Source organism: Poecilia reticulata, chromosome 6, assembly GCF_904066995.2.
Source record: "Poecilia reticulata chromosome 6, P_reticulata-male-v2, whole genome shotgun sequence".
NCBI lineage: Eukaryota > Metazoa > Chordata > Actinopteri > Cyprinodontiformes > Poeciliidae > Poecilia > Poecilia reticulata.
The window spans coordinates 27,796,089-27,811,097 of NC_088835.1; the positions used below are offsets into that span (position 1 = coordinate 27,796,089).

Below are 15,009 nucleotides of genomic sequence, written 5' to 3' on the forward strand. Positions count from 1 at the left end.
TCAATGGAACTGGTACTTCTTCAGGATGGATGGATGAGTAAGTGGATGGATGGACGGACATGTGTGATCTCGGTCTGCTGCCGGCGTCTCCATGGTGAGCAACCGGATCCCAGATTATCAGTGAACTTAGTTCCGGTTCAGATCGGTGTGTATCGAGCGGGCGTTCCCGTCAAACACAGATTAAATCCGCGCTGTAGTTATCCGCAGCAGGGTTACAGCCTGTGACGTACTCAGCGGCGTGCACGTGCACGAAGTGTGTGTGTGCGCGCACGCGTGTGTCTGAGGGGTTGTTGAGGAACTGCAGCTGAATCGGAGACAGAAAGCGACGACTCCACAGCTCGACAGGCTGCTCCTCTGAGCTTAACACGTAAGTCTGCAGCTTTTCCATCGGCTCCGGATTCATCCCCGCATTTATCACCCAGTTCATCATCGGGACATTTTTAATGAAATATCTCTGATTACAGGGAAGAAAAGCTTCATTTTAGAGGAATTTATGAGTTTTTCTGCTTTAATCGTTGATTCTTTTGTTCGTCGTTTGTTCGGATGTTTCTGATTCCTGATTTGGCTCCAGTTTGATGATGTTTATCGTGATTTAAAGGGGAAAACAGTCAGAAAAGACAACAGAGATTAAGCAGTGAAAGGAAGGAAAAACGGGGACAAGAAGTGAAAGAATGGAGATAAAATGGACATGAAGGAAAAAGAAATGATTAAAAATGAGTAGGAATGCAAAGTGGGATGTGTTACTGTGTTCAATTTGAAAGCTCCTCCTTTTGAGTTTTTTTTCTCTCACCAGTAATTAGAAGATGGAAATATTTACCGTGCATGTTGACTCACTGAGCAGCAGCTGGAAAATGTTGGTTTAGATCAGGAATATAAAACTTTACTTCCTAAAGAGCCATTTTCCTCTCGGGACACAAAATAAAACTCGTTTAGAACCGCAAATGTAACATTTCTATTTCTGAAAAGTAGTTTTTAAAGTTTTATTTCTATTTTTAGGATGTAAAAGAGCAGGCAAAGTATGAATATTAAAACACAGACACATAGATTCCAGTGTAACAGCATATTACTTTAAATGTCATTTTTGTGTGAAAATGTTTGAACAAATAATGCAGGAAAAAAATCGAAAATTCGGCTAAAAACTTGCCTAGTTATCTGTATTAAAAAACAAACATTAACTGCTTTTTTATCTATTTGTAGTCAAAGATGTTGAGATCCGTTGCAGAGCTTAAAGTCGGATCTTCATCGGCCATCATGTCCTGCAGAACCGTCTGAACAATCAGGAGATGAATGTTTTTTAATTGACCTTCTGGACTCAGATTGTGTGTTTTCCTTTTAATCAGATGAAGATTTCTTCATAAGGATGTAAGTTCAGTTAATTAATTAATCGATTTTTTTAACGATTAGTTGATAAGAGGCCATTTTCTTAAAATTCTGATTACCTCTTTATGTCTTTCCATCACATAAAGAGCTAAATTTTTCATAATGTAAAATTAAAAAAAATAAATTTACATTATTTTGTGTCCACTGTATTAAATACTAACGGAATAAACAGAAAATTGCTGTTTACTCACATTATTAAAATTAGACATGTTTATAAAATATAAAACAGGAACCAAATAGGTTGCCACCTGGAAAAATAAGAGGAAAAGAATAAAATATGCCAGACTCTTAATACGCAACGATTAGAGAGATATTCATGCATATGTAGGCTACTGTTTGGTTGCTCTTTTCTCTATGAAGTGCATTAACTCACTACATAGCTTGCTAATTAGCATCATGTTTATTTTTTCTCCACTTCCTCGTCTTCGTACCACATCCGTAATTTGTTTTGACGGAGCACAGCTGAATAAGCGATATTAACTTGAAACTTAAAGAGTTGTTTATATTTCAAAACAGAACCGCTTAAAGTCCATTTTCCAGCTCTCACCGGTCTCTGTTTGGACCATTTCTCTTTCCCGTTCTGGTATAGCCCCGCCGCCATCTTTGTTTCTGTATTAAAGTCTGCGCTTCAGGATGACCAGCGGCGCCCTCTGCTGGATGGCGGCCAAACTGCAACACTAAAAGAAGGTTTAAACCAGGGGTGTCAAACTCCAGTCCTCGAGGGCAGGTGTCCTGCAACTTTTAGAAGTCCTTCTGCTGCACCACACCTGAATAGAATAATTAAGTCATTAGCAAGGCTCTGGAGAACTGAGGAGGTAATTAAGCCATTTGATTCAGGTGTTTTGTACCTGTGGCACATCTAAAAACTGCAGGACAGCGGCCCTTCAGGACTGGAGTTTGACACCCCTGGTTTAAACGGAAGTTATTGGTTAATCTTTTTAAACTAATTTTAATCTAATGAACCATTAATCGACAGTTAATCGTAAACTGATTAATACTAAGACTGTTTCCTCTCGGAAACTCAAGTTTCTAGCTGGAGAAGAAGAAGGAGCTCAGGAATGATGAAGCAAGTTTCAGAAAGCAGATGTGTTTTGAGAGCCAGTTGGATCAGGATCTTCAGGAATGTGGAATTTTTTTTTTCTTTTTTTGGGTGGACTCTTTTTCTCTCCAACATGAACCTCAGGATTCCTGAAGGAAGTTCTTTAAATGTTGTTCCTGCCCTCCAACCAAAGGGAGCATCCCGTTTCCTTTTCTTCTTGTGAAGATCTGATTGTTTTCTCATGCTAATCGGCTCCCATTCAGGGACGAAGGCGAAGGCCCCAGGACCAGTGGGGGAGCTTGGGGTCCTCGGAGGTGGCGTGGAATCTGTGTTGAGCTTTAGAGAAGTGAAACCAGGCTAGAGGAGGCTTTGTTTTGCTCCAATGAATCAGTATTCTTTTGAGAGGAAATCTAAAGAGCTCTTTCAGCTGCCCCGGCCTCCTCCTCCTCCTCTTCTTCGTTGGTAGGGAGCAGATTGGAGGCCTGCTGAGAGCTGGTTCTTTCTCGATGAAAGGCTGCAGGAGGAGCGAGGAGGCCAGCTGACATGTGAAAGAGAAGCAGAGCTCTCATGAAAGAGGAGTCTGTCATCTCCCAGCACAAAGAGCCAGCTCACATCTGAAGCATCCATCGTCCCGCAGAAACACGGATCAGGACGTGTGCTGGCGGCGCAACACGCTCTGCATACATTAGCCCACTTCCATAATCCTGCAACCACCGCCGCGCTCAGATTATTGGGTTTAAACTGCCTCAGATTGGAGGAGGAGGAGATTTGACCCGGTCCCAGTTTGGACCATCTGGTCCGGCCGGACGGAGCCTTCAGCAGATTAAAGCGACAACAGGAGGGCTTCAAAGCTGAAAAATCAGATTATTTTGTTAGAAACCCTCAGCAGGAGGCTTCTGGTGGTAGAGTACCCAAAATCTGTACAGAGTAAGAGCAGCACTACCTCAACATACTTTAGTCAAGTAAAAAGTAGCCGTCCAAGAAATTACTCAAATAAAAAATATTAGGTAAATAGTCTATTCAAGTACTGAGTAACTGATCAAATTATCATTTAATATTTAAAAATGCCATAATCACAGACCAAAATGTCAAATTAAATTGACATTTTGGTATTTTAAGGACCAAAATGACAATAATTCATATACGTAACAAAAAATAACTAAATCAGGCAAATGAACATTTTTTTCCAAATCAGTTTCATTCTATATAAAACTTATGAAAGTTTATGGATTTTTGGTTAAAACCTGTTTGTTTTTCATTCAGTGGAAAGAAAATACAGACATTTTACTCAAGTAAAAGTAGAGATACTTCATATTAAAATTAATCAATTAAAAGTAAAAAGTACCAGAGTTGGGAACTAACTAACATTTACTTGAGTAACTTTTTTGAAAAAGAAAAAATAAGTATTTTTGGAGTATTTTTAATGCGTTGTACTTTTAATTTTCAAAGTTTTCTGTTTTTCAATTGTTTTTAGACTAAAATATGTTAAAATAATTGACTTAAAGCTGCAGTATGTAACGTTTATTAAAAAATATATTTTTACATATTTGTTGAAACTGTTATGTTGTGATAGTTTGGTATGAGACAGATAATCTGTGAAAAAAAGTCTTCTCAAACTACAAACAACCAATCAGAGCCAGGAGGCGGGACTTAGTGCTGTCAATCACCCTGTATGTGCAGCTAGCATCCTGCTATGAATGCTAAGACTAGTTAGCAAGGCTATCATTGACAGCAGATAACCTGTTTTCCTGTAGCAGTCAGTTGTTTCTCTACTTTTAGCTCATTCATGTGGATGATTGACAGCGCTAAGACCCTCCTCTTGGCTCTGATTGCTTGTTTTAATTTTTTTAAATGTTTCCTTGAAAGTAAGCCTGAATAGATTTTTTTTTAGTCCAATACATCAGTTTAAACTAAAAACGGCGAGTTCCTGTGTTTCTGCTGCGTTATTTACGGTCCTGATTGCTCAGTTTTTGCAGGATGAATATTTGTAGCTGGCTGGTTTGGCGACACACAGGATGTAGGACATGGAAACACAAATGAATTAGACAGAATGTTCCGGCCTGTAATTTGCTAAAAAGACGACACTTCTTGTTATTTTCCCTCTTGCTGGAGGTTTTCCTGTCTCTTTCTGTGTCTTCTAGCCTTTCTGATAATATTTCTTTTAAATATTTAGTAAATATTTCCTGTTTATCATCATCTCTTGTGCTGCTTTGTGTCATTTTAACCCTCTGGTGATCATTATGTTGCATGTTAGGAAAAATGTGTCTTTTTTGCTGCTTGTAGTGTAAAAAAAAAAATATTTTTTATGATTTCAACACTGTATATTCTATAAAAATATTCATTAAGGTCAATAGCTTTAAACAATAGCATTAAACTTTTTAAATTAAGATTGAAAAGTGATTCATCATAATTTTATTATATTTTTTCAAATTCATGCTGGGTAATATATAGTGTACTTTTACTGTGAACTTTGACCTCATTACTTCATTTATAATTTCTATTTTACTCCCTTTGATGAAGAAGAGGATGGTAATTTTAACATGTTTACATAAGTAACACTGTATTTATGTAACAACTTTTAAAACAGAAACCTCAAAGTTACAGCATAAGAGAGACCTAATAAATAGTTTATTAAAGCAATTTTAGTCACTTAAATAGAAATAATATGGGCTCCGAATCAGAACCCTGAGGTTCTCCAAAGTGAAGATCTCAAGCAGAATGAATGAAGAGAAAAATGTGAAGAAAACCAGTCAAATACCAGGAGGACAGAACAATGTAAACCTTTGAACATTATATATAGTTATGTAAACACATTTCATCTTGCTATATATACATATATATGTATATATTAAAATTGTAACTGTACTTTTCTGCTTTACTTTATTCACTTATTAGTGTAAAGTGGCAGTAAACGATGTTTTTAGACTCTTTCTGGAGAGTCTGGAGAAAATAGCTTGAAATGTGCTTCCTGGAAGTCATGTGACGAATTAAAGAGCTCTGATTGGTTCCTTATGGTTCTGTTGTAAAATATTGAGTAGTCAAAGGGATTCAATCTGGAAATCTCAACTTCAACGACTCAGTTCCTTTCAAAATGGTCATTATTTTTCTTTTTAACTGTGTTTAATATTGTCTCTTTTTGGCTTATTTTATAGCTGAACTGTCTTTAAATAAATTTTAAATTCACTAAGGTGAGATCTTCCATAAACATATGTTTTATTTGTGCTGTTTTTCTAATAAAACCTGGTTCAGGATCAAGACTGTTTTCCAAAATCTGTCCATAATCTCATCAATCCAGTTATTTCATGAACTTTTGCTTCAATCAAAACTCAGAATTCGGTACAAAAATCCTGATTCTGATCAATAACTGATTAATAATTTGCCTCCATGGCAGATTTTAGGTTTTCTTGCTTTTCTCTGATCCAGATTGTAGAAGTCTGTATTTTCTTGTTTGACAAAACCTTTAGATTGTTAATAATTTTCCCTTGATCGTCTTACTGTGTTGTATTTTCTGTTGGTTTCATTCAGTATGAAAACACTTATAATGATTACTGTTACTGAGTTTCTCTGCTTTAGGCTGTTTTTTGTTGCTTTGCTTGTGTGTTTTAGTGAATTTTGCAGACATGTTTTCTGTGTTTTTCATGCTCTTTGATTCTGTCTGCGATGTTTCTTCCTTTCTGGGTCAGTTTATACGAGTTCATTGTTTTGCATTATAAAACATAATGAGATTCCTAAGGAAGTTTTGCGTCTTTGATTTTTCAGCTTCACATCATTTTAATTTTTCATTTTATGTCAGATTTGCTTGTTTATTGCAGTTTTGTTTCTTTTGAGGCTTTCTGAGTGGGTGTTTAATAATCATCCGTCTCTTTTTGTCTGTTTTTCTTATTTTTTTTTTTCTAACTTGTTTCCAGTTTTATGTCATATTTGCAGAATATATGAGGCTTTCTGAGTCGGTGTTTAGTAAACACCCGTCTCTCTGGGTCTGTTTTGAGTTATCTTGTTGAGGTTAACTGAGATTAATTTTGTTTTTTTCCCCTTTATAAGCTGTATTTTATGTGTGCCTGTTTATGCAGTGAAATCTAATCCTGTTTGTGTTAATTTAATCTCTTTGGTGCTTTTCAGAATCGTTTTTCAGGAGTTAATTGCGTCTTTGTTTCCGTCTCCTCTTGTTGAAGTTTTCTGTGGGATATCGCGTCGCTCTTTGCCAGCCTCGTCTCTTTTAAACCATTTTTCTGGGTTTGTAAACGTGCTTTGTGTCTCTTTGTGAACTCTCTCTCACTGTTTTGTGAATCTGAGTGACTTGGGGCCCCTGACCCCCTTTGAGCCCGTTAAGTCCGCTCGGTAATCCCTGCAGTGGGGCATCTCGCCCTGACTGTACATCTGTGCACGTGTCGGTGTTTGTGTTGACGCATCCAGCAGCTGCAGCTCGGTAATCTGCAGGGAGACGACCCCCGACCCCTTCATCTCTGCCTGTTTTGCTCCGTGGCTGATAACCCCGACTGTGTCTCCCTTCCTGTTTTGGTCTCTGCAGGATGCGAAGTTTGTTCTCAGTGACGCTGCTGCTGCTCCTGGCTCTCACGCTCGCCGTCGAGGCCAACAAACGAGCCAAACATCACAAAGGTGAGACAAAACTGCACCGTAATCAGCTCTAAATGCCATCCTGCGCTGCGCTGCGCTGCGCTGCGCTGCTCTGCTCGGTTCAGTTATCGCTTCACAGAAAATAAAAAACATTTTGTAGGAATTCAGACTTTATTTTTTTAATCAGAATTCTGAATTCTTAAGTCAGAATTCTATCTTTTTTAAATCAAAATTCTGACTTTAAGGGAGATGGGCACCTGGGAGGAACCAGCTTCAGTGACCATGATGCGAGTTGTGGATTAGGATCATAAACGTTTGTTGGATTTAAACCAGTTTTTCATGGCTGATGGATCCCTGAAGGTCCCATTTCCCTAAAAGACCAAAATAGTTTCCACAGGGTGCAGATCTGGTTGGAATACAGAGGAAGAAAGTCAAAGTTATGAGAAATTATTATTACTTTTTCAGTGACCCCAAGTCCTCTTCCATATGAAACACACTTTAACTCTTTACTCGGGACGCGTGTTTGGACCGGGTGTGAACAGATTCTGACTGATGGAGTCCCTCAAGGCTTTGTGATCGGCCCCATTTCGTTCAGGAGTCAAAGTCATAAAAACTTAGATTTAAAATGATTATTGGATGTGTGAATTATTGCCCCATAACGGCACAGTCAGCCAACATATCGAACATTTACACGCCAAGTTGGAGGAACTTATAATTCGCTCTTGGTAAAAACTTTGATCATTTCTGACTGTTTGAAAATACTGCAGCTGAAGTCCTGACTGGAACACACAACCTTAAAGACATAAATTATTTTTGCAACTTGTAGCCAGAGGCTCTTAGCTTTTACAACCCAAACGCTGAAGGAGGGTCAGGTTTCAGGTCCTGACGTGGAGTTTTGTCCTGGTTTCCCTGATTCTTTGCTGCTGAATCAGAGAAAGAATCAAACTGGAATGATTAGATCATTTTAAACTTCTAATCAAACTTAGCTCATTCCAGAAAGTTTGATTAAAAATGAAAAATTAACTGGGAAGTCTTGCTAAATTCAAGCTTTCTGAATGATTTTTATTTGAAAGTTTGGAGAAACCGCTTACAGAAGTGACAAACTTGGATTTTTGCAAATAATAAAATTCAATCAGAGGTTTAATTGAAGCAATTATCTTGTTAACAAGTTGCTTCAGTCGATTGACGGGAAACAGCCACAGAACTGAAACTATGAAAGTCAGTGGCAGAGATCCTAGATCAGGGGTGTACAAACTTTTTGTCACGTGGCTAAAACTGTTGAGAAAAAACAAAACTAAAATCTATCAAATAGTCAGATTTTTTTGTTTTCTCTTAAAGAAAGGAATGTTGTTCATCATAGATCAAGAACTTAGAAAAATCATTTTGCACGTTTGTTCATTTGAACAAATTTGTTCTGAGTATAAGGACCGGATTTGGGCCACGATCTATGAAAAGTGCTATAGTTAGACAAATTTAATGACTTAAACAAAAGCTGATTTTAGTGAAGCAAAGTCGACTTTTCCATAAAACATCGTGGATAAACGTGGCTCTACTTCTTATAAAAGACTGTTTATACAAACAAATACTTTGTGTTGTAAGTCATCTTCATCAATCAGCTGCATCATTCTTCAACTGTAATTACTGAAACTAACAAAACGATAAAAATTGAAATTGAGAAGAAAACAAATTCTAGCTGAAATAAAAACGGTAAATAATGTGAAAAACTGGAACTCTAACAGCTTTCAGTAACATGCTGAAATTATAGATACAATATCCTTCGTTTTTGTGTTTATGAGTATATTTATTAGCCTTCGAACTGATTTTGAAATATATATTTTTTCATCGACACAAACGGTTTACGTCAGCTGATGGCTAATTTTGGCGCCTCACAATCTTCCCGCAAAATGGCGACAGCAAAAGTTGGGATAAAACACCAGCCGGCTGGTTGTTTAACAATAAAGTTTTAGAAAACAGTATCTTCTACTGAGTATTCATTACCCAATCGATACATAGTCACAATACTTTGACCTTTCTGAATTATGAACCGAAAAATTAACTAAAGGAAGTAGAAACATTTAAATCAGGTGATGATGTCATCACGTTGGTTTGACGTTTCTCCGCTCTGCAGGTGCGAAATCTGATAAATCCCGACCGGCCTCTGAATGCACCGCGGCAGAGACCCAGTACGGGAAATGTGTGCCGGATCACGGAGACTGTGGAGACGGACTGAGGGAGGCGACGTGCAAAGATCGCACCGACAAGATCCACTGCAGGATCCCCTGCAACTGGAAGAAGGACATCAGTGAGACTCACTCTCAGGGGTCACGGGGTCACTAACGCAAGGGGAGGGGCTTATGGAGGAGCGGAGCTCCGCATGGAGACAGAAAACGGATTTAAAGTTAATAATTGTACTTTGTTAGGAAATGAAGATCAGTAAAGTGAAGGATGGCGCCCCCTGGTGGCCAACGTTTGAGTCAGAATTACAAGAATGAAAGTCAATTTTTTTAAATAGAAATTTATTTTACATCAAAGTACAGGATACATGGTTCAGTACATTACATTGGTGAAAAACCACAAAACAAAGAAAAAAACTGAAAATATTTTGTATTAAATATTTTCATTCAAAATCATAATTATGAAATTAAGTCATACTTTTGAGATACAAAATCAAGATTTCAACTTAAAAAATCTAATTTATGATATATACAGTGAAAATTATAATATACAAAGTCATAATTATTAGATTATAAAATCACGACTGAAAGTTGAAATTACAACTTCTCATTGGGGTTTTATTTCATTTTCATTGTGAAAATGAAACATTTTTTCTATATATATATATATATATTAAAAAATTATGTTATTGGGAGTGAATTAAAATGTAGGTGTGAAGTTTCTGCACAATTAAAAAACCTTCAGTTTGATATGTAAACTGAACATAAAGCAGTTTAATAAAACATAAATAAATCACTAAACATTTATGATTAATCTGTAAAAATAATCTTTAAATTTAGACAGTGGTTGCAAGAAAAGTTTGGGTCGGTAATTGTATCTTCTTATTCTCAGGCGACTGTAAGTACAAGTTCGGAGCGTGGAGTTCCTGCGACGCCGGGACCAACACCAAGAGCCGATCAGGAACGCTGAAGAGGGCTCTGTTCAACGCCGACTGCCAGAGCACCGTCAAGGTGTCCAAGCCCTGCTCCCACAAACCCAAGAAGACCAGAGGTGAGGCAACAGCAGCCATTTTCTATTACATCATCAGTTTGGTCACTAATTTACAGGCATATTTCAGGATGTTGAGCTTCCTTTAAAACAATGAGAAAAAACTGTTTTACTGCTAAACTGCAGCGCTGTATTAGGGAAAGAAAAAAAAAAGTTAATTTTTGCCAAAAAAAAATCAGAAATTCTAGATTAATCTCAAAAATTTTCTAAGAAATTTTTTTTTACTTTGGTGTTAAAGTAAAAAGCAAAAAAGCAATATGTGAGGAAAAACTTCAGGAATTTTACAGAAAATCTTGGAAATTTCTGAGCTCCAAAAGTCAAAAACTCAAGAAATGTTTTGTTTAATCTCAGAAATTTCCATTATTTTCCTGAAAATTTCTGGGATTAAAATACAAATTTTGTTGCAAATTGTTGACTTTTGGAGCCCATAAAAGTCCTGGTTTAGTAGAAAATGTTTGAGATTAATCAAAAAAATTTGGGAGTTTTTCTCTTACAAATGTTTGATTCTTTGAGCTCAGAACTTTGCAATTTTTTTCTAAAAAAATTTAGATTAATCTAAAAATTTCTGAGTTTTTGGGTGAAAATTTACATAGCACAATTGTCACATTAAATTTTTTTTTTTTTTCCAGTTTTTATGAAAATGTTTTTATTGGTTATTTTTCATTTTAATACAGACACACAAGCAAAAAGGAAATGGGCAAAACAAAGTGCCACATTAGCATTACCCCGGCTCAAAATAAATAAAAAATAATTAAAAAAGGGGGGGATGTCACATAATGTTATTTTAAAAACATTTCTTATAAAACTTAAGACAAACTAACTTCACATTTAAAAGTGTAAAACGTGTAATAAATAAAAGTCTCACCACCTTTGCAGACTTCATTAAATGATCCCTTCTAACTGGTCACATGATCAATGCTTCTACTGTTTCCTAGCAACAAGGTTTGGCTCTACTTTAAACCTTTTGTTTTCATCTTCAGGGGAGAAGAAATCAAACTGAAGAAGGGAGAGTGAACCAGAAGACGACAGGATTTCTCCTCCTCTGCCAGCTGAACAATCGTCTTCCGTTCTTCACATTTAAAACCAGAGACTCCAAAACAGACTTCCTGTCCTCAAACTGACCCGTCCGACTCGCTGATTCCTGCTCTGATTCGATGTTCTCCTGTTTTCCTTGGATTTAAGCTGTAGCTGATCAGAATAACCTTCGTTCGGTAGCCGGTAGTTTAATGCTCCCTCCCTGTAGTTTTAAAAGTTTTTAGGGGAAAAGTTGATCCTGCAGATCATCCACAGTTTGATGCTTCAACATCTGAACTGAGGGAAAGTTTATTTTTGGAATTACAAATTATTGATGAGACTTGTACAAATGAACAAATAAATGCTGTACATTGTTTTGGTGAAAACTTTTGTGTGTGTGTTTATTAAAGCAACAAGATTTCAGTCAGGCTGATGGAAAACTGATCAGATCAGACGGGGAATGTTTCAACCTGAACAGATTATTGACTCTTGAACAGATTCCTAATTTCAGATTGTCGATTCCAAAAGGATTTTAAATTAATTACTGACATTTTCTTCATGAGCTCCTGAACAAATTTCTAATTATTTTTTGAAAGATTCTTGAAATTCCCAGAAATTTTCTTGGGGAAAAAAAAACTTGGAACTTTCTGAATTTGTTAGAAATCTGAAATTTTGAGATTTCCTTTTTTTTCTATAAAATTTGTGAGGTTTTAGTTTGAAAGTCAAAAATTAGTTTGAAAAAAACATTTTCACATATCAGAACTTTTTATAGAAAAACATTTACATTAATGAGTTTTAAGTCAAAAATACTCTTAAGAAAAATTAGACTTCTGGACAACTGAGTTCTTTGAAGAAAATTTACTCATTTCTTTCTGTCTAGTAATATACTGTGGTAAATACATGATGCAAATTTACAATTCTGAAATTTTGAGATTAATCTCAGAGAAATTTTCTAGACAAACATTTACATTTCTGAGTGTCAAAAGTAGACAATTTTAAACTTTCGGACAACGTCTGAGTTATTTGGCGGAAGTTAACCCCATCTTCTACCTGACGCCATGGTAAACACCTGACGGATGCCCACCTGTTTCAGCGTTAGTGCAGCTTCCAGGTGCGGCAGCTCAGCAGGCAGCAGAAGGTCTTCCGGAACGTGACGTTGCACAGCGAGTAGCAGCAGGGGTTGATGGTGCTGTTGACGTAGCACAGCCAGTAGCCCGTAGTCCACAGCTCGTCAGGGATTCGGATGTGACGAAAGGCGGCGATGACCGCCATGACGTTGTAGGGCGTCCAGGTGATGATGAAGGCCAACAAGATGGCGAGGAGGGTGTTGGTCAGCCTCCTCTCCCGCGCCATCACCCGGCGCCTCCTCCGCTCCTGGGACCGGAAGCTGGGGCAGGAGGACAGCACCGCGGAGGCCGAACCATGGAGGTCAGTGATCGATAAGGCGTCTTCTTCTGCCGTTGCACATGAGGAGGTTTGGGAGAGCGGCTGCTGATGAGACAGACAGTTCGATTTGTGAACTCACAGTTCCTTCAGAACTGATGAGCATAAGCAGGAATGCAAACAATTGTCGATTAATTGTTCATTCGATTAAAATTAGTTCCAATCAATTAACTAATAATGTCCGCTCAGGCCTTCCTTTGGTGCTGTAGTTTGACCGCCATTAGTATGGCTCTAATACTCCGTACTGTAGGTAGATTACCTACCAGGTGTTTGCAGTTGTTCGCCGGACTTCCCCTCTGGTTCAGAGACAGATCCGAGCCCAGGTTGCTGGCCATCCAGCTGCGTCGTTTCCAGGTGAAGCCTTTCAAGGGCGGTTCCGCCATCTTGGGCGTCCCCTGCTCCGCCTGAAGACAAGTCAGCCTGCGGCGGCTGGCGGCCGACAACCGGCTGTACAACCCGATCATGACGAGCGCCGGCAGATAGAAGGACGGCAGCGTGGTGCCCAGCGTGACGGCCGGGCTCGCCAGGAGGTGGATGTAGCAGTGTCCGTCCGGGATCACCCGCCGGCCGCCGACGCTCTGCCAGCACAAGATGGCGGGCGTCCAAAGCAGGAATGACAGCAGCCAGGCGCAGCCGATCATCAGGCCCGCCACGCGGCCCGTCCGCTGCACCGGGTAGCTGAGCGGCCATGTTGTGCACAGGTAGCGGTCCAAACTGATGAGCAGCAGGTTCAGCACCGAGGCGTTGCTCACCACGTAGTCCAGAACGAGCCAGGTGTCGCAGAGCGCAGCCCCCAGCGGCCAACGGCCCCGCAGTCGGTACATCGTGTACACGTTCATGGACAGCAGGCCGATGAACAAGTCGGCGGCCGCCAGGCTCAACAGGAAGTAGTTGTTGACGGTCTGCAGGTTTCGGTTCACCTTGACGGACAGAATGACCAGCGTGTTCCCGACAACGGTTAGAATGCTCAGGGAGACGGATACCATGACAACCAGGATCAGCTCGGCAGTGCTGTACGCTCTGATTGGATACTGGGATGAGGCGTTCACAGAGGGGCGGGGCCAAGCGGAGGCGTTGAGGGTGGGGTCGGTCAACCGACCCATGCTTCCTGCAGGCACAGGGACCATGAGCCCAGGCATAATGCTGCCTTCACCCAAGCTGCAAGCAATGAGGGCTGAAACGATTAATCAGTTTAATTGTAAACGAATTTATTAATAAATTAATCGTTAACTGGAGTATTCTGTGATTCTGTGGACCTTTTTCTCTTCCAAAGCTTCTGAGGGGCTTGTTAGAGCGCCAACATCATGACTAGAGGTCACAAGAAAAAAAACGGACTATGAATTAATTGATTAATTAATTAATTGAATTAATTGTGATTAATATATTTCAATAATAGGCAACTAATTTAGTAATCGACTAATCGTTAACTGGAGTATACAGTCCTTCGAAGGCTAATTGGTCTAAATCACCTCCACCTAATCACTTAATTAAAAAAAAATCCCCATAAATAACCAATAGATCAGCGCTACACTGTATTCTGTCAGGCAGACGGGGCTAAGCCTTCTACTAAGGCAAACGCCGATGTAGCTTTTCATATGTTGATGTTGGTATTTTTAGCTGCAGATGCATCCAGGATCAAGCCTCCCTTAAAGAAATGCTATGATACAGCATTTCAGGCAATAAAATGTAAATGAAAAAACATGCAGAATGTGCCATTTTCATACGATCAATTAATCGTCAGAACAACTGATTAATTGACAGAATCTTCTGAAAAGCTGCAGGATCTTTCTATTGTTGTGAGTGAATCTTTGTGCAGTCAAAGGAGACACAAGCGTAACGTTGATGAAGGTGTTCAAGGAGAAACATGAAGGCCAGAGAGAAGAGTTGATGCTGCATCAACGTGTCAAACTCAACGCCCAGGGGCCACATCCGGCCCTCCGCAGCATTTTCCGTGGCCCTCTAGACAGTTCCTGCAGTTATTTTTCCAAAATCCCTCCAGCTAAGGTTTTATTTTCATTCGTCTTCTTACACAATGTTTAGCTCTAAATATAACAAAAATCTTCTTATTCACAACTTATTGTCTAATAGCTGATTTAGTTTCAAACAAAGACATTATTTCAATACTCCAGATGTGGGCTACTTCCACATTAAGTGGAGGAAATCAATTAAAAAACATATTTGATCGGGTTAAGTGAAAGTTGATCATTTCTAGATAATTTCTGATCAAGCAGCATTTTTACAATTATACAGAAAGTCATGAATGTAATTAAAACATTTCCTGATTTTTCTGAATGCAGAAAATGTAAAGAAATGGAATAAATGAGTAAAAATCTCAC

General features: G+C 38.7%; 2 protein-coding genes across 2 annotated transcripts; one reads left to right on the top strand and one right to left on the bottom strand.

Moving 5' to 3' along the window:
* The first annotated feature begins 206 nt into the window (after positions 1-206).
* Positions 207-11,616, top strand: mdkb (midkine b). Its single transcript, XM_008412651.2, has 5 exons — positions 207-367; positions 6,948-7,036; positions 9,123-9,296; positions 10,061-10,219; positions 11,197-11,616. Exons 2-5 carry the CDS (start codon positions 6,949-6,951, stop codon positions 11,214-11,216), a joined length of 441 nt encoding a protein of 146 aa, XP_008410873.1. The 5' UTR covers positions 207-367; position 6,948; the 3' UTR covers positions 11,217-11,616.
* Positions 11,319-15,003, bottom strand: chrm4b (cholinergic receptor, muscarinic 4b). The gene is made up of 2 exons (XM_017305504.2): positions 12,937-15,003; positions 11,319-12,721 (listed from the first exon to the last, which is right to left on the bottom strand). Exons 1-2 carry the CDS (start codon positions 13,810-13,812, stop codon positions 12,326-12,328), a joined length of 1,272 nt encoding a protein of 423 aa, XP_017160993.1. The 5' UTR covers positions 13,813-15,003; the 3' UTR covers positions 11,319-12,325.
* Between the last annotated feature and the right edge of the window lie 6 nt (positions 15,004-15,009).